The sequence below is a fragment of the Calliphora vicina genome, chromosome 4 (genome assembly GCF_958450345.1).
Source record: "Calliphora vicina chromosome 4, idCalVici1.1, whole genome shotgun sequence".
Classification (NCBI taxonomy): Eukaryota; Metazoa; Arthropoda; class Insecta; order Diptera; family Calliphoridae; genus Calliphora; species Calliphora vicina.
The window spans coordinates 26377253-26402662 of NC_088783.1; the positions used below are offsets into that span (position 1 = coordinate 26377253).

Genomic DNA, 25410 nt, shown 5'->3' on the forward strand with positions numbered 1-25410 from the left:
TCAACATTTAACAGTTTTATAACAGTTGACATAAATATCTTTCGTTCATTGAAAAATGTAAAAAATTACCCTATATCTTTTGAAAATAGAACATTATTTTTATAGTTTATTTACAATAGTTTAACAACTTTAAATTTTTCAAAGCAGAGACAATTGATACACTGTGTTTACACATTTTATTAAGGCTATTCATATAAACTTGCATGTATGTATGTATATTCGACCGGTGCGTGATAATCGAAAATAAAATCTATAGCATCCATTAGGACTCACCGTTCTTTTAATAGTTTTTTTTAAGTTTTTACCGATTCGAAAAGATAACGGTAACGATAATTTGGATTTTTTCGGACTTAAAATATTAATAAAATTAATAAACATTTAATATAAGTTTACAAATTTACAAGTAATACCATATATTACATTTAAATTTCTGTAGATTTCAATAAACTTATTTATGGACATTTTTCAAACATCTTTCTCAAATAACGATAAGGGTATTTTAGATCTAACAGTATTTTGAAGTATGTCGGTATCATTTTAATGTATTTAAAAAATATAAATTTATATCCTTGTTCGATTTAATCGGATTAATTTTTACATTTTTTGATATTCCTGACTTATCAGTTGACAATTTTGCTGTAAATTAAAAATATTATGCCAAAAATCAAAATAAAATTTTATTCCAGAATATAACAGGAATTATTGTTTTTGTGTGATCCGGTCCAATATACATAAGTATATAAATATTCAAACAAGTTTTTATGAAAAATAGTTTATTGTTACATTTATTTACAATATTATAAATAAATATATAAAACTCAAAACAGCAATATTAAAAATGCAACTAAAAAAACAATAATAAAATAAAAACTAAAACGAAATTCCTAATTTTTTATACCTCAATGTTTGCTACCAAAAAAAAAACTAAATTGTTAAAGAAATAATTGAAAACTTTGTATGTCTACATTTGTTAAAGAATTTTTAAGAAATAAAAATGTATATCTCGATGTGAATGTTTGTTAACAATATAAAAACAAAAATCAAAGGAACAAAAACAAATTTGTTAATATTACATAAGAACTGCTAAATGAAGCAAGATCATGGAGAGATATAATGACTGTTAAACAAAAAATCCAAGCAAAAACTCAAAATCCAATAAGAAATTTTCATAATTTTTTTAAATGTTAATAAAAAATTTCGCTTTTTTTCAAAATTATTAAAAAAAACAAAGCTGCAAACATTGAATTCCTTAAAGAAAAAAGAATAATAAAACAAAATTAAATAATAAACAAAAATAACAGTTTAGAATCAATCAAATGTAATGTAAAGTTAACTAAATAAAAATATAGAAAACTTATACATATACAGACACAAAAAATAAAATATTAAATAACCAGCAAATTATATACATACAAAGAAACAAAGAAAGAAATATATATATAAATTAAATTATAAATTTAATAATGTTGCCAAATTTTTAGGAAATTTAAGAAAAAACAAACAAAAAAATATTAATATAAATAGTTACCTGCAAATATTTATGAATGTTGAAAAATTTATATTTACAAAAATAATAAAAACCAACTGCACAGTGTATAGAAACAATTTACGATAAAATATATATATTTAAACAAAACCAAGACAATACCAATAATTTTTTTTCTAATTTTATAATTGTATTTATTTCTAATAATTGTCCTTAAATCGTATTACTTAATATTATAAATGTTGTTAAATAGTCCATTACCAAACAAATCTAAAGCAAATTAAAACATTCATATAATAATACAATATACATACACACATAAATACATAAATTGCATATATTTTTCTAATATCTTACGGATTATAAATCTTTTACTTAAATAAACAACATATTTAATATTCCTAACAATCAAATATTACTAAAAGATAACAATAACACAACACTACTTTAAGAGAGTCAAAATTCAGAGAAACATCTTTCTCTTGCTCAGTTCAATGCGATTTGATAGAATACATTCTCCGTTAACTGTCGTTAACTAATCGGCTTTATGACGACTACTAGCTTAAGCTTAATGCAGCTTACAAATCATTCAAGATGAGTATTTAAATATTTAGATTGTTAAAAGAGTAACAAGCAAAATCTAATTACCACCCCACCGATCATTCAAATTGTTATAGTAAAATTAAAGTAAATGCCTAAATTTACAACTGTTCCCCATGTTTAAAGTAGTGTAAATGTGTCTGAAATAAATAAACTAATCTTAATATATTTAAATATAAAGTTTGTCCTTTAAAATAAAATTTACCTCTTGAGCCCACTGTACCTTAAAGAAACCAAAAAGAAAAAAAACTTGACAAATTATTAAAAAAAAAGCAAAACATTAAAAATTACAAATATTATAAATGTTTAAAAAACATCATATTTATTATTTCCATAAAATATTATTAGATTTAATTGAAACAAATGAAAACTAAAATCAACCACATTTACGGTTGGTTGCTACCTTTTTGTAAAAAAAACGCCAATTAAGTTTGAGTAGTAACCTAAAAAAGGGGAAAAAGGGAAAATACGCATATTACCATTTAATTAATAAACAAACAAAAAAACAAATAAAATAAAATAAAACAAAAGTTAAATACACAGCAAACATATAAATATATTAGAATATTTTATTAAAACATTAACAAAATAAAGGTATTAAAACATACAAACAAACAAGCAAATTGTTAGAAAACAACTAAACTTAAGTTTATTATTAAAAAATCATATTGTACATTAAATTATTCGAATTAGAGTCTTGATAAAAAATGTAAATTTAATTAAAATTAAATGAAATTTAAAACCAACAACTAGAAATTCATGTTGATGAAAAAGAAAAATCATATTAATAAAACCAAATAACACAAAAAGATTTACTACTATCTTTCTCTCTATTATATGTGAAAATAAAACCTTACTGTTTTTTATTTAAAAAAGTTGAAGATGTAACGGTAAGTAAACTACTAAATAGAATTCCTTATATATATAAAACTAGTTGACCGCCCGTCTGCCCGGTAGCATTTACTAATGTTAAGTTCCAAGTTTCTCCAACCCACTTACACCTGTCTGTTCTTATTTATTTGCGAATAAAATATATAAATTTGTACTAAAAAAATTCCGAATTTTAAATTTTTTTTTCTTTACAAACCATCTCCTGAAAATTTCGAATCGAATAAAAAAAAATCAGCCAAATCGCTCCAGCCGTTCTCACGTGACGTCATTATATAATTTTTATAAAATTATAAAACCTTTTCATTCCCTGTAATTTGTATATCCTACACCACCATAGTGGGGCGGATATTATGCGAATTAGTCTAACACCCACCTTAAAGTAAACCCTTAGGCTCCGTCCGTATAGCAGTGGGCAAAGTACAGGTCGCAGTTTTTAATATATGTATTTCGATCAAATTTGGCACATGCCTAATGGCGAAGCCTATTGAAACTGGCTGAAATCGGTCCATATTTTTACGTCGACACCATGCAGATGTCCTCTCGAAATACTTTTTTTTGATAATAAGTGTTTAATTTGTATGGGTATCTGCTAGGATATTCAAATTACTCAATTTTTCTCTTGTTCGCATAAAACGAATAATTCGAATAAAAGATTTTAACTTGTTCGAATAATTCGATCACACGTTTAAAATTAATCGCATTATTCGAATAATCTAATTTTTTTTAAAGTAAAGAATGAAGTTTTGATTTAAAAAACATCAGAACAATTGACTAGCAACCTCTTTAGTTTCCATTTTGGAGCTATGCTTTAAACAATTTGAGCTAAGGAGTGAGATCGAAAAATTCTTAACATACATATATGTTTATAAAAAAGAAACCACTAAACTTACAGCTTTAATTTTTTTTTTATTTGATTGAAATTATTATTACAATTTACAAAAAAAATTATTTTTATAGTTTTAATCACTAGTGATGAAATTTTGAACCTTTTTCGGAAACCCTTCCATTAACGTTTTTATAGTGCTTTCTGTCACTTTGCTCGAACATGTAGTCCATCTCCGTTTAAAATCTACCACACTTTTGGACACCTTTTTTGTACTCTTCAATTCTCTTTTAACAAGAGCCCAATATCTCTCCACTGGCCTTAGCTCCGGGCAGTTTGGAGGATTTGCCTCTCTTGGTACAAATACCACATTATTGTTCTTGTACCACTCAAGGGCTTGTTTGCCATAGTGACAGGATGCCAAGTCAGGCCAAAAATAAGTGGACACATTATGAAGTCTTATGAATGGAAGCAGCCTTTTTTGTAAACATTCCTTGATGTAAATTTCGGTATTTATAGAGCCCGTTGTAACAAATGAGTGGCTTCTTTTGCCGCAACTGCATATTGCTTGCCATACCAAGAACTTTCTGGGAAATTTTGTCTGCTTTTGGGTCCTAAACTTTTCTTCAACATTCCCTCGAGCATCAGCAACATAAAATTTTTGACCTGGAAGTTGCGAAAAATCTGCCAGAACATACGTTTCGTCATCCATTATGCAGCAAGAATATTTTTTTATAAAACTTGACTTCAATTTCCGTGCTCTGTTTTTGGCCTCTAAATTTTTAGTAGCGTTCCTGTCAGGAACTTTTTGAGCCTTGTATGTTTTTAAACCTGCATTAGCTTTAACTTTTCGTACCAAATAGTCCGAGCACTGAGCTAACCGGGCTGCTTTCCTACCGGATGTGTTGGCAGCTCTTTTGAAAATGCGTTCTATTTTTTTGGCTTTAGAAACATCATGTGGACCATTCCTTCTACCTGAACCAGGTTTTCTATCAACTGACAAGTTCTCCCGGTACTGTTTAATAACATTGGAAACAGTTTGACGGCAGACCTTTGTATGCTTGGCCAACTTTTTGTAAGACCAAGTTGGGTTTTGTTGAAAATATTTAATAATTTCAGTACGCACTTTTTTCTGGTCACTCATTTTAATCAGATTAACAAAAAAATTAATATAATTGACATTACACATAATAACTGACATGTTTTTCAAAGGTAACTTGATCAAAAAAAAATTCAAATAATACTTGGGTTAAAAAATGTAATGAAAAACGTGTGTTAAGAATTTTTCGATCTCACTCCTTAGTTGGACGGAATCCTGTATTCAAGTGCAACATAAACGTATTAAGAACTTTTTTATGTCATTCATTAATTCGAGTTTTAAAATGAGTAACTAATTGTTTAGTAACTGAATTATTCACATTTTCAAAATGATTTATAACAAATTGCTTGAGGGTATAAGCTCTATCAACGTTACCGAATCTTTGCTCAATCAAGTGCTCTAGGGAATTACACAAATCTGTCCAAAGTTTGATATCATTGTCAGTGAACGTGGCTAATTTGAAATCAGACAGTGCATTTATAAATTTGCAAAAAGTAAATTACCATGTTAGACAAAGATGTCCAACGATGTATAAGACGAAATACATGTTTTTTCTTGTTTGCAATATTTTGTATTTATCATTAAATTTATTTAATATTTTACGTACGCGTTTAATACCGTCACAAAAGGGTCTTCAAGGAAAATATCTAAGCCTTTGTTTGAGCTAAAAAAAGGGCCCATTTAAAAAAAAAGTCAAACAAGTTTTTGATCTCGGGAAAAAAATATTAAAATTTTTTTATTTTTTTTTAATATTTTTTTCGAAAGATTGAAGAAATAGCTATCTAAACTAGTGGGAACACATTTTGCTAAGAACAATAGGTAATAAGTTACATGGATGAGAAAAATCACATGTTTGGCCAAAATGTCAAATTTTGACCCCTAACTCCGAGAGTTCTTGACCGATCTTGTTGAAAAATTGTGTCTGAATTACTATCCAATAGGTCTAACCTTGGTGCAAATTTCATATTCCCCATATGTATGTACATTTATCCGTTTTATTCGATTATTCTACATAAAATTGTCGAATTATTCGTTATTCGAAAATTATTCGTAAGAAATTATTAGATTAATCGAACGAGCATTACTCGAATACCTTAGTATCTGCACATATTTCACTCTTAATAATTTCTACATATATACGGAAGTCATGTCACCTAATTTAATGATGATCGGTCAATAACATAGATATAAATCATCTAATTTCATTTCGATCAGTCCATAGTTGGTTATAGCTCCCTTATAAGGATCACTTCCTAAAATCACTTTAGCGAGCATAAATCTCTTAAAAACGTTGGAATTAAAATATAATTTAACGAAAATGGCGATTGGTCCATAATTACCCATGGCTTCCAAATAAGGTCCACTTCCGAAAATAAATTATTGACATTTTAAAAGAAAAATGCTTTTTACTCAGTTATATGGTCGGGCTTGACCGAACATACTTCGTACTTGTTGAAGAAATAAAGGTAAGTAAACTACTAAATATAATTTCTTATGCTCCTAGCTTATTCATGTGTATTTTCAAGCGTCTAAAATTAATTTTTGTATATCTTACCCCCAGTAACACGAAGTCTAGTTATGTATTAACTAATAGTTAAACTGACAGTTTTCATACAGTATAACAGTATGTTAATGAGGGTTATAGTTTTATAATTAACGTATAGGGAACAAATTTGCAACAAAAATGCTTACTGTGCAAGTACTAGTACAAGTAGCAAAATACTAAATACAAATATCGCTGGCTTAACATGTAAAGGCTCTAAGTCTATATTTTAAAATTTTACAGGAGAGACAAAAACAATCAAACTTTTTATGCTTAAACATTTTTAAATTCTGTAAACGTATTTTTCTTTCTATTCTACTTACGTGCGTAAAAGCAAAATGAAAAAGTAAGTATTTGCCAAGATAAAAGCTTTTTTGGACTTAGAGCCTTTTCTGTTACTTAGTTTGAATTTTAGGTCTTTTTCTTAGAACTTGTCTTTCATTGTATTTCTTATTTACTACAATGAAAGTATTGTACTTTTTAGCTTTTTTATTGTTTTTATTCTAAAAGCTTATAAATAACATGAAAAAAAGGAAAGATCGTTTTGATTATTGTAAAGAAAGAGGCATAATTTATTCAGAAATATGTATAACAATACAATCTCCAACAAATTAAGAATTTTTGATTGGAACAGAATAGCAATACTATAATTCTAAAACGGCATTTTGAGCAGATAATTTTTGTATAATAAACTTATAGTCCAACTGGTCTGAGTTTTTTTTTACAGTGGTTGAAAAAAAGGTGTAGTAATGTGTGAGAGATTTCTTATTGTCAAATTATTATGGAATTTTAAGGGTATAATTTTTGTGGAAGATCTTAACCCTCTACCTTCTCACTTTAGGGGTCAATTTGAACTTTTTCCTTTCAAAAAGGACATTTAATTATTAGAATATTCTACAAAAAATCCTGATCCAATAATCGTTCCCTATGTGACACCTGAAGACGAAAATAAAAACAGAATAAAAAAATAGAAGCTGGAGAAAAGTGAAGTCTATAGATTGAGTTAGACCAATCTATAATAGACCATGTTCTTTCTTGACGAAGCTGGTGTAAACTCCAGTTCTACCACATTTCTATTTATTTTTTGGAGGAGATTTTTTCATGTTAAGCCAGCGATATGTCAAATTATAGCTGAAAGATTTATTTCGTTTTCTTCCCTGTAAATAACAAATCTTTAAATTTAAATTAAGTAATTGCTTATTGTGTTTTTATTTTATTTGTTTTTTTTTTTAATAAATATACTTTATTTAAAATTTGACTAAATTGCACTTGTATATAAAATTTAATAAATATAAGTACTTTCTGCATGTGTTGGTTCTTTTTATTTTTTGTTTGTCACTCTCATAAACCAGAAAAACCTTGAGCACTTTTATATCTTAATGCTGAATAATTTGGTTGATAGTTGGGCGCACAATAATTAGACGAAGCAAAGAATCCACAAGGTCCTGTTAATCCTTCATTCGTCGAACTGCCATTAGCCGTTGCAAATGTATTGTACGAAGAATTAACGTAATTTTTTGTCGACGCATACATTCCCAACGAGGGAAAGCTCAACGAGTATGCAGCAGCGGCGGCAGCAGCATGATGATGTGGATGATGGGGATGTGATAAATCCATTTGCTGTTGCAAAAACACTGCACTTTTGTCGGCTGAGAACTTGTGGGCCGAAGTTATGGGTGGCACGGGTTGTGGGGTGGTTGTAATTAAAGGTCGGCCAGTGGTTGAACTACGCTCATTACGTCTAAATTTAGCACGACGATTCTGAAACCACACTTGTACGCGCGCCTCACTCAAACCCACTTTAGTGGCCAATTCCTCACGCACAAAAGCATCGGGGTAGTGGGTACGCTCAAACACCTTTTCCAATGCTGTTAATTGTCCTGAGGAGAATGTTGTACGATTGCGACGTGGTTTGCGGCCAGAATGCGGTGAAGACGATGTATGGTCGGATATAATACCATTTGCTGACGAAGAGCCAAATTCATTTGGAAATGTATCGTCTGTAAGTGAAAAAAAGAATAGATAAGGATTTAGCATACACTCAAACACAAGTGAATACATAAAGGCATTGGCATACACTCAAATACATATTGTCGCAAAAACTACATATGACATTGCTAAACATTTGGTTTTCAGCAAAGGAATAGCCAAAAACCACTTTTCAAAATTCTTTGAAAGTGGGTATCATTTAAATTTGTGTTGTTGTGTTTTTCTAGGAAATTCAATTTGGGGTAGTTGGAAAGTATTTTCATTTGTCATTAAATTGCCAAATCTTAAAATGATTTTTATAGGTTTATATCTTTGGGGAGCCAAAGTCATTAAAAGGCTTTTTAAACTAAGATTTTAATAGTTTCAAATTAAAATTCTTATAATTTGTTAATACATGTGTATTTATTGTGTATCCGTTTATATTTAGACAAAGAAGATTAACAAATTTTGATTTACACATTTGTTCACATGTCATAGTTGACGCTATAAAAACTTAACCCTCTAATGAGCAAGACATTTCAGGCCATAGCGTAACATAGAGACGAGACGTAATTGTCAAAAACCTAAGTCTTTTGTCAAAAACCTAACTCTTGCATCAACACATGCTAGCCAATGTATTTTGTTGTTGTATCAGACATATGATTTGCTGTATTTTCGTTTGACAAATCGGAGTGTCTCGTCTCTATGTATAATTCTCTATGTTTCAGGCATTAAATTAAAAAATTTGACAAATTTCGTGTCTTTGCAAGACAGTTTTCTATAGGAAAAGTATCTTGGCAAGACAGTTTTCTATAGGAAAAGTGTCTTGGCAAGACAGTTTTCTATAGGAAAAGTGTCTTGGCAAGACAGTTTTCTATAGGAAAAGTGTCTTGGCAAGACAGTTTTCTATAGGAAAAGTGTCTTGGCAAGACAGTTTTCTATAGGAAAAGTGTCTTGGCAAGACAGTTTTCTATAGGAAAAGTGTCTTGGCAAGACAGTTTTCTATAGGAAAAGTGTCTTGGCAAGACAGTTTTCTATAGGAAAAGTGTCTTGGCAAGACTGTTTTCTATAGGAAAAGTGTCTTGGCAAGACTGTTTTCTATAGGAAAAGTGTCTTGGCAAGACTGTTTTCTATAGGAAAAGTGTCTTGGCAAGACTGTTTTCTATAGGAAAAGTGTCTTGGCAAGACTGTTTTCTATAGGAAAAGTGTCTTGGCAAGACTGTTTTCTATAGGAAAAGTGTCTTGGCAAGACTGTTTTCTATAGGAAAAGTGTCTTGGCAAGACTGTTTTCTATAGGAAAAGTGTCTTGGCAAGACTGTTTTCTATAGGAAAAGTGTCTTTGCCAGACAGTTTTCTATAGGAAAAGTGTCTTTGCCAGACAGTTTTCTATAGGAAAAGTGTCTTTGCCAGACAGTTTTCTATAGGAAAAGTGTCTTTGCCAGACAGTTTTCTATAGGAAAAGTGTCTTTTGACTCTAACTGATAGCGTCTCCTCATTGGCTCTGTTGCTCGTTTAAGTGTTAACTTTTTTATTTTTATTTTATCTAACAACGTATTAAAAAGACATAAAATAATGATTTACTGTTTCTGCTGTGTGTGTCTGTTTGATATAAAACGTCTAAAAATTTATTGTTTTACAGTCTGTCAGTCCATGTATCAGTCTAAAAGTATGAAGGAGGGACATTTTTATGTCATTATTAATGGCTTAATGGTATGCCATACAATGGCAAAGATAAGTGTTTGTATTGGTTGTTTGTTATAAAGTTGTCACTTTATTGTCATCAATTGACTGTCAAATGATGATAATGATAATAATGAGGATGTTTGTATTAAGCTAATGGCTATTTAATTGATTGTAAATCAATTTTTCATAATATAATTTTCAATTAATAGGAATTAAGATAGTGTGATTATAAAATCAAAGTGATACGGCTTAATTTACTTAACAAAAAAGTTCAAATAACATTTTTGTTGTTCCTATCTAAGCAACAGATAAACGTTTGACTAAATAATTGACAACATAATTTAATAGTTTAATTGTTTCCCTTAAAAGTCATAATTTTCTAACCCCAATTGCACAATGTGGTATTTTTGAAAAATTTTCTCAGAACTATTAAGTTTTCACAAAAATCTCATAAAATTGTCATTAATCAATTAAGAATTTCAGAGTGAGAGTGAAATTATATTCAAAGCCTATAAAAGTTATAATATTCTTTATATTGCCCTTTGAAACATGCCTTTCTTTTTGATGGTAAACTACTCATAAAATTATGCATTAAATAAGAATGTGTACGAGTAATTTCCTTTACAAACAAAAAAAAAAACAAAAAAGCCAAGCAAATAATTTATAATTAGGTGTAAATTTACAGCCTCTTTAAAATATAATTATTCATATAAGTGGCTGTTAATGTTACCGCAACGACAAGGGTAACGACAGCAACAACAAAAACAAAACTATACAACAACATACTTACAACTACTGATACCATGTAGTTTCATGTTGTTCCCTTCCTTAATACCAGCGAGCAGCACACGTACTCATAGATACTTACAACATGTTGAACACAAACTCAAAAAAAGTATGTTTTTTTCATTTTGATTCTCTATAGAAAAATTATGATAAATTGTAACACACTTCTGCGCCATATGTGGGCAATTGTGTACAAGTATGAGTGACTGACTGACTGTATCTGAAAGCGAAAAAAGTCGGCATTTTTTTGTTGTTGTTTGAAAATGAAAATAAATGTATATTATCTTGATTTTTTGACATAAAGGATGACTATGACTGACAACATAAAGCAGAGAATGGCAACAAACAAACAAAACAAAAAACTGACATGCAAAATATAGGGGAATTTTGCGTTCGTTGTTCAAGAAAACAACAGGAATATTTTATGAAATATAGTAAAATTAAGTTATTTTAATGTTACTATATAATTTATAGGAAAACAAGAAATTTCATTTTTTTTTTGCTGTATCCAAAATATTTTTTGTAAAATTCTTTTTTTTTACAGATATTTTAAAAGTCTGTCGCTAAACCAGAAAACTTGTCGTTTTTGAAAGATTTTTTTAACTTGGAATTGTAGACAGAACTTCCACTATATGGATGCCAAGCATGATAGATTTTTACTAATCCCGGGGTTGGTGCATCTTGAACATACATCTTATATAAAATCGGAAAGAAAATAGGCTTCGAAAAATCTAAATAAAATTCGAACTAGATTAAATTGTGAAAACCGGAAAAAAGCGTTTCGGTGAATATAAATATATGAGATTTATAACGAATTAATTTGAACTACCAGGGCAACTAAAAATATGATCTAAAAAATATAAACTAGCACTTAAAATATAAAAATATGCACTCAAAAGTGATTTTCTTTTGTTTGAAATTCAAAGAATTATTAAAAAAATTAATCAAATACTGAACTTATTGGGTTTATGGCTTAAAAATGTGGAATTTTTTTCAAATGTTTTTTTCCCATATTTCTGGCAAAAGAACTGCTGATCTTTTGAGGCCAACCACTTAATTCTAAATTGCTTTGAACAGGTATTTCAACATGTGACCGAGCGTTTCAAGATGGAATATTAGGGTTTCATATCTGGCCGCACATTCTGGGCATTTTTCGGCCAATGTTCGCTCCAATGATTTTGCAAGCTCTTGTTGAGTTTGACAAAAATTTTCATGATATAATGCCTACAATTCTTGGTATTCAAAATCATCACTTCTGAACCAAAGAAATCTCTCACACATTAAAACAAATTAAACACATTCACTATAAGATTTGGTGAGCAATCGGAGTGCTTCAGCGACCCTTTTTTCAAATTAAAGAAGTAAAGCAAAACTTCCCGCATATGACGCTTTGTTGGCATAAAATTCGACATTTTCGAAGCCCAAAATATGGCCAAAAATTAGTTTTTCTCGAAAATTTCAAAATTTAAATCGCAGGTACGGAAAAACTATAAGAGATATTTTCATAATTTTTTCACATTTTTATTCCCTATTATATTCTCAATAATTTCCAATGAGATGATCAAAAAATTCTGAAATTTGTTTAACAAAATTTTTAAAAATTTTAAAATGTAGTTTTGAAACTGCCGTTAAAAAAAATTTATTTTTTTGGTTATACCTGCGAATAGGTTAACGGTATCCTACGAAGACAAAAACTCATTTACAAGTAAATATGAATATATTTTAAGTAAAAATGAGCTTTTATTTTAATATTTATCAAAATATGTTAATTTTGTTCTTACATTTCTTGTTCTACACCATTTCCAATTGTATTTCAGAAGTTTCTAATTGTATTTCAGAAAATTCCAATTCAATTTCAGAAATTTCCATTTATATTTCAGAAATTTCCAATTATATTTCAGAAATTTCTAATTATATTTCAGAATTTTCTAATTATATTTCAGAATTTTCTAATTATATTTCAGAATATTCCAATTATATTTCAGAACTTTCTAATTGTGAAATATAATTAGAAAATTCTTAAATATAATTAGAAATTTCTGAAATATAATTGGAAATTTCTGAAATATAAATGGAAATTTCTGAAATATAAATGGAAATTTCTGAAATTGAATTGGAATTTTCTGAAATATAATTAGAAATTTCTGAAATTCAATTGGAAATTTCTGAAATACAATTAGAAACTTCTGAAATACAATTGGAAATGGTGTAGTTGCCTGAGACTCATTAATGGCCTGGCGAATTTTTAATAACTTTAAAATTTTTTGAGCAATTTCTGTTTTTTATGTCTCATTAGAATGACAATTACGTACACATTTCAATTATTTTAAATTAAATTGCAAAGGTAATTTTTTAATGGCAAAATTTTTACAACAACTAAAAAAAATGCATTTTTTTCCCATAGTAAATGCGTCTCATAACTTCAGAGGGCTTGCCAACCGATTTTTCGGTATGATTTTGAGAATGGCCAAAATCCAACTTTCGTTTATTAAGGGCCACCCTAATGTACCCTTCAAAATGCCATATAAGTTATTAAAAACAACAACCGCGTTCAAAAGATACGCCATCTATTGTGAATCGGAATAGAGCGGAAACTGAAAATTTACTCAAAATAATTACACAGCACTGTGGTTCCAAATCAAAATCTAGGTGAACAAAATTATTTGGCGATCTTTTTATATAGAATTAGTATCTCCGATTCCAAAAAAAATCTTTAAAAGATCAATATAAACTTTTTTTCAAGTATATACATATAAAAAACATTAATAAAAAATTATAAAAATACTTTTTTATGTCTTTCTGAAACTAAATTTTTAAAAAGATCTGTATTTACTATTTTTCAAGTTACAGTAGGATCTAGATATATAAAAATCAATAATAAATAAAGAAATATTTCTAAAAATTCCATTCCGTAAAAATAAAAAAAAAAAAAATTTCGGCGGGTTCCCCAGAAGTTTCTTTAAATGACGGTCTTTTTTTGGCAAACTATATAACATTCTTAAAAAAAAAATATCAGTATATTTGAGAACAAAGTTTAAAGGACTATAACAGGAAAATGGACAGGCCCATAAATATAACATATACATTTAATAAAGGCCTATATCAATGTTTATCCATGTTTTGAAGTATTGAGATTAGGGTTGCAAGCCGGGCTGGACTTGGCTGGATTGTACAGCTTTTTTTATGCCTGTCCAGTTTCAAGCTAAAATTGAATTTGTCCAGCTAAATAGAAATTTTCGACAATAATATCCATAAATGAAAACTTACTAACTCTAATTAGTACACAGTAATAACTTATACAAAAAAGTGTATGTATTTTTTGAAGAAAGGTACAAAATAAATGGCAAAAAGTCATATGGAATTTCTGATTATAATGTCAATGAAGAAGAATGTAAACGTGAAGGATTATCAGAAGCATATTTTATGCAAAACATAATGCAGGAATTTACAGCTCTTGGGAATTACTCTTGTACAGTTTTAGAGTTGCAGGATATAATGACAGTACTTATAAATAGCATTAAATGTAGAATACATAACACATGTTTTGGCACCAAAGTTAACACCATTTTGAAAAAATATTCGTCTAATGAAGTTAAAACATTTAAGACGGAATTAGAAGACTTTGTAAAAACAGAATATCGTTACGACTTTTGTTTTTATAAAATGTCCTATTTTCTTGGGAAGATTTACAAAAGCTTAAATATATGAAGATTACTGCTGCCTTCGTGAAGCTTATAAACAATACCAAGAGATTTGTCAAATGATATGGTTCTATTTTGTTTAGGAAAGGTGAACGGAATGAATTCGAGAATTTTAGAAAAGTTGTATGTTTATGTGAAAGAGTTTTTCCTATTTTAAACAATCTCTATACTAAATAAAAAACCGATTGTCATTGGACCTGATTAGAGCTAAAATATTAATATGAACAAATTTAGAGGAATCTTGTATAGATTTTTAAAATTGTTTACAGATCTCTAAAGGTTTGGAATTGGCCAAATCCGTAAGCTCAAAAACGAAATAAAGTGACAGTGTTTTTAGTATTTAATTTATTACTTTTAATTCTGTCTTTATTTACATCCATACATGTTGATATTGATATTGTGCCATCGATTTTTCAATAGCTTTTGGTATGAAGAAAAAAGGACATACAAATTAACATTTTCTCGGTCATATTTTTAGTGTCCAGTTTTTTTTGATTTGTCCAGCTTTTTAAAAGCAAATGTCTAATTGAGATATATCTAATTTAGTAAAGCAGTAAAATATTAAAAAACAAGTTAGAAAGTATGGTCGGTCAAGCCGACCATATAATACCCTACACTAAGTAAAAGAGCAAAAACATTTTTCTTTTAAAATTTCAATAATTTATATTTTTGAGTGATTTTCGGCAGTGGGCCTTATATGGGGGCTATGTCTAATTATGGACGGATCACCATGAAATTAGGCCTTGTGGTTTATGTCTACATGAAATTTTACTATGTTGAATTTTGTGAGTATACCAACATTTATAAGCGATTTATGCACGTTAAAGTGATTTTCGGAAGCGGGTCTATATGGGAGCTATGACTAATTCTGGACCGATCGTAACACAATTTGGTGACATGAATTTTGTGTATATGGAACTTATTTGGAGCGCAATTTGTAGAGATACATTTATAAATTAAACATTTATGACCGATAAAGTCCAATTTCGGGAGGACATTTGTATGGGGGCTAGGTGAAATGGACCGATTTCAGCCAGTTTCAATAGGCTTGGTCCTTGTGCCGAAAAAATAATATGTACCAAATTTGATCGAAATATCTGCAAAATTGCGACCTGTACTCTGCGCACAAGGTTTACATGGACAGCCAGCCAGCCAGCCGACCAGACGGACGGGCGGACATCATTTAATCGACTCAGAAAGTGATTCTAAGTCGATCGGTATACTTTAAGGTGGGTGTTAGACTAATATTTTTGTGCGTTACAAACATCTGCACAAACGCATTATACCCTCCCCACTATGGTGGTGTAGGGTATAATTAACGATTTCAACGAAGTTCAAAATTTGTTGAACTTCTGGCGCTTCTGTTGAGAAAACGAAATGTCCAATTGAAAAACCCATTTGTATTGGAGGAGAGCAGATTGTCAGCTTCCGAAAAAACTTAGTTTTTCCAAATTCTGCAGATACCGATTTTCATAATTTTGTCCACCTAGATTTTGATTTGGAACCACAGTGCACAGCAAGTGTTGTTTTTGTTTCCAATTAGTTTTCTCACCACTTAGGTTGACAACTGAATTAGGTATTTTTCAAGAGAGTTTCCGATCTAATTTTCAGAATTTTTAAAGTAAGAAAAAAAATTAACACAAAGAACAATTGTATTACTGAAAATAAATGGTAATTTGTAAGACTTGGATTTATGGACGAGTTAGTTTTGGTCTGTGGTGTTTAATATTTTTAAAATTCCTTAAGCAAGATATAGATAAAAAACTAGATAGTAAGTTTGAGTTGTAAAATTAGCCATATTAATGTTCATAACGAGATTTCTTCTCTGTGTTTTGTTTTTTGATAAATACAAATCATAAAAAAATAGTTTTTGAAAATACTTTGTCTTATGTTTAAAGATAACATGTTTGCTAATGAAATTAAATTCGTTATTTTAATTTCCACTAATTATTTAAGTGTTTGCTTAATAAAAATAGTAATGTTTGGGGGAGTTACATTAACCACTCACAAATTATTTTTCTTTTCAAGCAGTCTAATGAGCATATAAATGACATTAAATCAAATACTTAGAAAAAAGGGCTACATAAATACAAAACAAAAAATTCTTAAAAGAAATTTATTGGAATATAGCATGATATAAATCACGACCTTGAAATTATATCTGAGCATTTATCGTATAACTCCATTCCCCCTCAACATTATTTATATACTATTCTGAATGATGAGATGAACTCTGTAAGAAAATTTTCCCAAAATAAATAAAAATACGAGCACATCAACAAAATATATCAATCCCTCAACTTCAAAAAAATAAAAACTGAAAGAATTAAAAAACCAAAAATATAAATAAATAAATAAAAAACAATCGTAAACTCGTAATACAAACGTCAAGCAATTGTGGTTTTCATGACAATCCCGACAGCGGCAACATGACATTATGTTAATTTGTGTTGACAGTGGCGGCCGCACACAGGAACACATAATGAAAAACGATGAAGTAAAATTAATTTTTTCTTTTTTTTATAAAATGTAAATGTATGTTTAAGTTTCCATTTAGAAAAATACTTGCCACAAAAATGTTCAATGTAGAAACGAAACTGAAAACTTCATGGAAAACCAACAAAAAACAAATTAAATTAAAAATCAGGGAATCCATAAACGGAGAAACAACTCGTAGCAGTGCATACACCGAAAATTCCAAAAAAAACTCTTACATGCTCATAACAGACACTAAATGAATGGATTCAGTTTTTGCTGCTCGTCGCTTTCGTTTGTTTGTCTGTTTTTTTATTGTCGTGACTGCCACAGCCCCATGAGAGTTGGTAAAATCTTGTTGCATTTACAATGTCTGTCTTAATTTAGTTGAGCCAAGCAGAGCATGTGCAATCATGCAACTCATGGTGTATCCTTTTCAAAATAAAACTTTTTTGAAATCTTTTCCATGTTTTCATGTTGCAAATGGAAAATGTATTTTCGGGAAAGATGTGTATGTAATTTGTTCGTTTATTGGAGGGGCATGCTTCTAACTAACATTTCTACAATTCTTAAATCAAAGAGTTTTGTAGTTTCTGTTCTTTTTTTTATTTGCTTTAGCTCCATAAAAAAGAGTTTTTTGTTTTTTATCAAATCTCCAGAGACAATTTTTTTTCAAGTTTATTCAATATGTGTGAGATTTTTTCGTTCAAGTTTTTTATTGGGAGGGTTGGCAATTGATGATTGTTGACAAATTGCCATCAGTTGTAAAGTGACAGATTTATTTCATTGACAATCATGTAAGTTTCGTGACATTCTTATTTCGAGGGTTTATTTTTAAATAGAATGTAATTTTTTTTTACAAATAGAGCCACAAATAATTGAAATCGTTATCATGCAAAGGTTGTTTGAACACAACTAAGTTTTTATTTATATTGTAGGCGATTTATTTCTTGAATTTGTTTTTAATTCTTTGGCTTTAGAATAAGTAGTTCAATTTTGCATCTAAAATTAAGTATCGACTTAAAACTTAATTAAGAAAAAATCGATTCAACTGTATTCATAAATCCTTAAATAAAACTATTCGAAAGTAATTATTTTGATATTTTCTTTAACCCTCTTACCGACAAGGCAGAATTTAGGCGGGGTATGATAAGTATATGTAATGCTGCTTTATTTGCTCCCGTTATAACGGTAAATATGTGTAAAGAGACAAACAATTTACTTATTTTGATGAATATGAACGTGCACTTGTATTTTTTTTTTATTCCAACGTATTTTATTTATTCAAACAATAACCTGGTATATTTTTTTACCTCAAAATAAAATTGGCCGGTTAGAGGGTTAATAAAAATAAATTCCTCTTCTATTGTTTCATTTAGTATTTTCTTCAAATTTTTAGCTTTTATTTTAAAAAATTTGTACAATAATCACATTTTCCCATCTTTCTGGCAACATATGAATTCCTAGTCAAAAGAACTGCTCGTCTTTCGAGGCCAAGAACGAATCAATCGAATATCCCATGGGATACGTTTTGGAACAGAGTATGAATCGTACTTAAATTTTTAAGTACAATTCTGGCTAAATTTGAGTAAAATAAACTTAAATTTAGAAGTGCTTTTTTCTTTCTGTACAGAGAGAGCTTTCTGCATCGATCGAAGCAATCAGTATTCGGACGGGACAATGTCTGGACTATAAGGCGGGTGAGGCAAAATTTCCCAACCAATTCATTCTAAATAGTTTTTAACAGGTATTGCAACATGTGGCCAAGTGTTGTCATGATGGATTATTCTGGTTTCATGTCTGACCGCATATTCTAGGCGTTTTTTGGCAAATGCTTGCTTCAAGCAAATCCCCTTTTGCTCCCATCAAATACAGAGAATTACCTTAGCGCCAAGTATATTTGTCTTTGGTGTCGATTCGGCAAGTTAGTCGGGCTTCACATACGATCTCTTATGCTTCTTATACAAAAATTATGTTCTTTTTCAGCGCTCAAACATCATTTCGGACATGCAAAATCGTCTTTCAAGATCTCTCGGAGTAGCTCTCAATGATTTTACAAGCTCTTGTTGATCTTCATGGAGTAATGTCTCTAATTCTTGGTCTTCAAACTTGGGCACTATTTATACACTTCTAAACCCCACAAACTATCTTTCGCACGTTGAAATCGATGTAACGCATTCACCATAAGCTTTGGTGAGAAATTGGTGTGCTTTTGCGATACTTTTTATACACTGGGTTAATGCTGATGTTTGTAACATGCCTAAATATTGTCCCAACACCCACCTTAAAGTATACCAATCTGCTCAGGATCACTTTCTGAGTCGATTTAGCGATGTTCGTCCGTCCGTTCATATAAACCTTGTAATCAAACTACAGGTCGCAATTTGAAAGACAATTCTGACAAAGACAAAATTTGGTACAAGCTCTTCTATTTCTCCAAGGACGAAGCCTATTGAATTTGCTTAGAATCGGTCCATTATTTCGCCTAGCCCCCATACGATAGCCCTATCTACAAATAGTTAAGCTCTAATAAATACCTTAGTTATATAGATATCCAAACCAAATTCTGCAAAAGTATGTTTTATACAAGTCAAACTCGCCTCACCAAATATTGTGATGATCGGTCCACAATTAGTCATAGCTACCATATAGGCCCACTTCCGAAAATCACATTAACTATCATAAATCTCTTGAAAATATTGGTATTCTTATAAAACTCAACACAAATAATTTATATATATGTATACAAAAGTCATGTCACTAAATTTTATAACGTTCGGTCCATAATTAGTCATAGCCCACTTCCGAAAATTATTTTAATGATAAAATTCAACACAAATAGGTTTCATATACACAGAAGTCATGCCACCTAATTTTATTGCGATTGGCACATAATTAAATTGGTGTAGGGTATCATATGGTCGGGCTTGATTAAAGAATTAAAACAAAACTTCCCACGATTCGTTCTTACAAAATTCGACATTTTCGAAGCAAAAAACTCTTGTTTACACTATAATGATCAATAACTAATTGAGAATGAATGACAGATATGTACCCTTCAAAATAAGTCAAGATAAGTTATTAAAAACAAAAACCGTATTCTATTGTAAATCCCACACTTTTAAGTCATACACACAACAAATTCTTGCATTTCTATGACGAACCAAAATTAAATTTTTTTCACGTATGTAAATTGCTTTTGAATGATGAAAACACTATTTTTGCTGTTCTGAAAAGTTTCGAAAAACACACCTAGCTGTTTTTGTATGAGCAGCGACGTTAAACTATATGAAGTGATGATGTAAATGGATTGCAAAAATGTTTTAATTTTGAGTATGAATTTCTTTATACTATATTCCTGTTGGAAATTTTGTTTATTTTGAAATTTCTTTTAAACGCATTATTCCCATGGCATTTGAAAATCATTTCACTGTATACCATGTGATTGTGATTTCGAAATTTAAATTTTAAACAAAAATGTTTCATAGACTTAACAGACCTTCCTTCATTTGATAAATAAAATAAAGATATTAAATTTGTAAATCAATATCGCAGATCCTTTTTGTTGAGCTGTAAAGCTGGTTGAAGGGGGAAAAGGCTGGATAATTGGAAAAGATGTTCAAACTCTCTGAGCCGAAACAAAATCGTTTAGATTTTTTACTCAGAATAATTTAAAAAACAATATGAAACGAAAAGGAAGAATAAAACAAATGAATTAGGAATTTTCTAATTATTTATTAAATTATTTGGAAGGTGGATTCTTACCATAAGGAACAATAGGATTAGGATAGCGATGTGAACAGGTTAAAGTTTGATTTGTATCTCTCGCAAAAGGAAGTATTTATGACACTTTACGATTGATTTAGTACTAATGACAATTGGAAGTATACTGCAACACAGCATTCTGCATTAGTATATATTGAGGAAAATAGGAATTGCAGGGAAATTAGGAAAATCGCTAAGTGTTGTTTTTGGCTTAAACACTTTTAATAAATTGTTCAAATTAGAGCGTTCGTCCGTCCGCCTGACGTCACAATTTTTAAGATATTTCAATAAAATTTGGATTTTCACTCACTTAGGACCATATAAGCTTAATTTTATGTTCTAGGTCTAGGTCCGAATAACTTAAAAACCGAGTAACCGATTTTGTTACATTATCATGTTATGTTTTCGTTTATCAATTATTTACAATCCCTGAAAGTTGGAATGTTTAATTTTACATATGATGTGAGGCAGACGCAATTAATTGTTTTTCAAAAAGTTAACTTTAGTTTTTGTGATATATAAAAGATATTGGTTGGTGATAGAATGTCAATAATAGTGAACAATAAGTGACAATAGTTTTTTAGACCATTTAATTTGAAGTACGAAAAAAATTTATATTAAACCTCAAAACTCCCCCTGGGACACATTCGCCAGATACAAGGAATCCCTGTTATATGTGGGAAGCAAAATGTTGATAAAATATAGAAAAAATCAGTCACAATTTGTTTAAATTAGGTAATTAAAAATTTTTTTTTTGAAATTTGATTTAAATTTTCAATAATTTTTTTATTTAATATATTTTTTTGATACTCATATCAACAATTTATTTTAAATATTTATTAACAATTTCAGTTGTTGAAATTCAATGGAAAATTATATTGAAAGTAACAAAAATAAATGTGTCAATAAAATAAAAAATAAAGAAAAATATACACAATTTTTTTTTTTTAAAAATTTTTTCTTTTAGAAATTATGGTGAAATTGGAGCATTATGCATGGTAAGTTTAATGTGAAATTATAATCTATCGCTATAGACTAAACAATTGGACATCAATTTTATATAAAAAACTTTTCATCTACACTTTACAACAGGAATTCAAGTGGACTCTTTTCGTCATCAAATGCATCCAGTGTAAAAGGAACTCATTCAAGAACACTACTGGATTAACAATCTGTATAATCGTTCATAGAAGGGGATATTGATCAAATTACTGGTTAAAATGGTGAGAAAATGGATATTTACATGCTTTAACTTTATATTTTAAACTTATATTTGTTATTATTGTAATAATTTGTAAATTTGTTTATAATAATAAAAAAAATAATTAAAACTATCAAATTGCATTTTTATTAATATAAGAAAAAACTATTGCAGATATACTATATATTATTAATTAGTATCAATATAATTATTGAATATTACAAACTTATTGTTACAATTTTAATGTTGACTGTTAACAAATTTTTTGTTTAATTTCACAAACTCGTTGTTAAAACTTTTTGTTGAGAGTTAACAATTTTAAGTAACAAAAATATTTTTTGTATGAACAAAATCGGTTGTTGGTGCCTTTTCAATTAAAAAATTATTTGTATTGACGAATATGGTAATTAATATGACAATTGATTTGTCGTAATTTTTTTCTGTGAACATTAAATATCTAGTTTATTATACGTTGTGTGAATTAAGATATAAAACAGTAAAATACGTTTATATTTTTGGATTTTTTTGTTTTATTTTACAAATGACAAATCTGCCCATCCCTTTGGCGTATTTACCTCATGGTTGGGGTGGTTTCGCCGTTTTTGGGCAGTATATAAATGTTAAAAAAATATGAGATAGGCAAGATTGAAATGAATAAAACTAAAGCCAACATATCTAAGAATCCGAAACAAGAAGAAATTTAAGAATATGTATTGTGGTTTTGATTTGAGATCGCCTCAGAAACAAAGTGGCGTATGGTCCCCCTTCTACCCTACTCTAAAGTACCATTAGAAGAACTAAAAACTAACTATAGTTCAGTTCTCTCATTTTGGTATATAAATATTATCCCTTATTCCTAACTCTAACTTCATTCAGAACTTAACTCTAACTTCGCTCAGCTAACTTTAATTTCGATAAGTTAAATAATTTATAATATTGAAAAAAGTACCACTAGGAGAAAAGTAGCAATTTCCATTTTCCTTCTTCAACACCCGTCAAGTTTGAAATTTAAAAATAACACGGGGCAACAACCACTATTCAATTTTGATGTATTGTGGTTCCAGTAGTACAAATATGGTCCAAATTTTAAATTCTATGGAAATGTTATTTTTAAAAAAAAATTCTAAGTAAAAGTCAAAGTACACTCTTGTAAGCACATAATATTTTGTGAAAATTAGCGAATTCACTTAATTCTGAATAAATTCGAAAAGAATCCATCGATTGTTATGATCGATATCTCATTTTATTTCTACTGCATGCGGCTTTACGATAAAGCAATAAATCTAATTTCTGCCGTTTTCGATTTTTCATGATTTTTTTAAAACAAAAAAATTGCTATTTTATCATAAAAACTATATTTTTTGCTTCAATTTGTTATTATAACTCCGAAATTATTGAGTCGATTAAAACGCAATATATGAACAGATTAAAGGTTATGTAAATCTAAACTTTTCTAAGTTTATTTTAATAATATTGGACTAACCCTTTTTGAGTTATCATAAATTATGTGGTGAAACTTCTAAAGAAAATTCACAATTTTACAAAAAAAAAATTTTTTTTTAAAAAACTTCTCCATAGTATTTAAAATTTGGACCTCTAAACTACGTATATCGAATGATTCGGTTGCACACATTGAATTTTTCGGTTCTATTTACAGAAAGTCAAATGCTAAAGAAGAATTTCGATTGTAGCAACCAAACTTTACCCCTAACTGTTACCCCTTCTAATATTTTGTACCCACAACTGTAAAATTCATTCACTAAGACACAATCATTCGATTAGCTACAAATTCGTTTGCTACCACGAATCTGTTTTCTCTGGGTACAAAAATTAATATTTAATAATTAACTAAACAACAAACCAGTTAAAGTTTTTAACCATATCCACATTCAACTAACAATTTTCTAACACACACTTAAAGAAACATTAAAATAATTTCCGCAGAAATATGCCTTGCCATAATGCCAACGGTTTAGCGTTCTTCGCATACTAATATCTCTTTAAATTTTTAAGCCGACGGCTATTTTGAGTCTCTAATGACATATTTTCGCCTATTCAATTTTTGTTATCAACAGAAAGGAATTCAGCGACATAATAAAATATGCCAAAAATTTAATTGAAATTGTGAAGTTTGTGTTTTTCCCAAATAAACTTACCAAAATTATCCCCATGTGACAAAAGTGACTGTTGATGTTGCTGGTCCTGCTGCTGAAGTTGATGATGCATTTGTAGTTTGTTTGTAATGTGTTGTTGCTGGTGATGATTGTGTAGGTGATTGTGATGGTGGTGTTGTTGTTGTGTATTGTGTTGGTGATGATAATCTTGTTGTACCGCTGCTAACTCTAATAAATTATTAACGGAAAACCGTTTAACATTCTCCGAACCTTTTTCAAATAGAAATGTTGTCGCAACTGGTATTGTTGAGTTGGTGGAGGCGGTGGCGATGGATGATGCAGCAGTAAGATTCGGCGAAATTTTTGTTGTGGACAATGAAGTTGATGAGGATTCTGAAGCAGATGCTGGCGATGATAATTTTGTGCATATTTGATTATGATACAATGTTGAGGAGGATGATGATGATGTTGTTGTCTGTTTGTCCAAGGCTGCAGCTGCTGCTGCTGCTGATGATAATGATGACGAGGTCAAAATATAATTGTTATTGTTTGTTAACGTATGCAAATGTTGTAAAGACGAACAGGTGGCTGTAACTGTGGGTGATAGTTCCTGCTGCTGGTGGTGTTGATGATGATGATTGTGATGATTATGATGTTGGGAAGTGGAGTAAAAATTTAATGGCATTGTATTGTTATCCGTTGCTGATGATAGTGTAGCGGATGTCGTTGTTGAATTGTTTGACGATGGCGTTATTGTTGTGGTCATACTTGTTGCCATTTGCTCCTGATGCTGTTGTGGTTGATGATAATTTAACATTTCTGCTTTTTTATTGCACTTTTTTTTTAATTTCGTTAATTTCGTTGTCGTTGTATTTAACAAATGCGTTGCTTTAAAATAAATAAATCAGTGGTGCTTGTCGCGGCGAATGAATGTGAATAGTTGTTTGAATTTAATGTTACGAATTAACAAATTAGTGTAAAATTTCTTGAGAAATAACTTAATTATGTAGCAATTAATTAAAGAAATTGTCACTGCGATATTTGTACGTTTCTATTGGCAACGACACACAATAATAGAATTATACGACTGATTGTACAGATAAATTCATTTATTTATATCTTTGCAAAAAACAGCCTCAACACCTCTTTTATTTGATTTGATTTATTTATCATTCATATAGTAGGTATATGTTGATTATGTATATAAGATTCACATATATGTATTTGCAAACACTCACTTTTATCTGATTTTTTTTTTTTTAAAAAGTTCAACAA

At 29.4% G+C, this 25410-nt stretch overlaps 1 protein-coding gene across 1 annotated transcript; it reads right to left on the minus strand.

Annotated features, from left to right (window-relative positions):
* Positions 1–7776: 7776 nt before the first annotated feature.
* Positions 7777–24952, minus strand: LOC135958296 (paired box protein Pax-6-like). The gene is made up of 2 exons (XM_065509196.1): positions 24178–24952; positions 7777–8442 (listed from the first exon to the last, which is right to left on the minus strand). Exons 1-2 carry the CDS (start codon positions 24950–24952, stop codon positions 7784–7786), a joined length of 1434 nt encoding a protein of 477 aa, XP_065365268.1. The 3' UTR covers positions 7777–7783.
* Between the last annotated feature and the right edge of the window lie 458 nt (positions 24953–25410).

What these genes read in the sequence shown, in the direction of transcription:
- LOC135958296 (XM_065509196.1), bottom strand. Translation starts at nt 24,952, where the DNA reads ATGTTAAATTATCATCAACCACAACAGCATCAGGAGCAAATGGCAACA. An exon ending in GTCACATGGGGATAATTTTG is followed by an intron (nt 8,443 to 24,177) that starts GTAAGTTTATTT and finishes TTTCACTTACAG; the next exon opens with ACGATACATTTCCAAATGAA.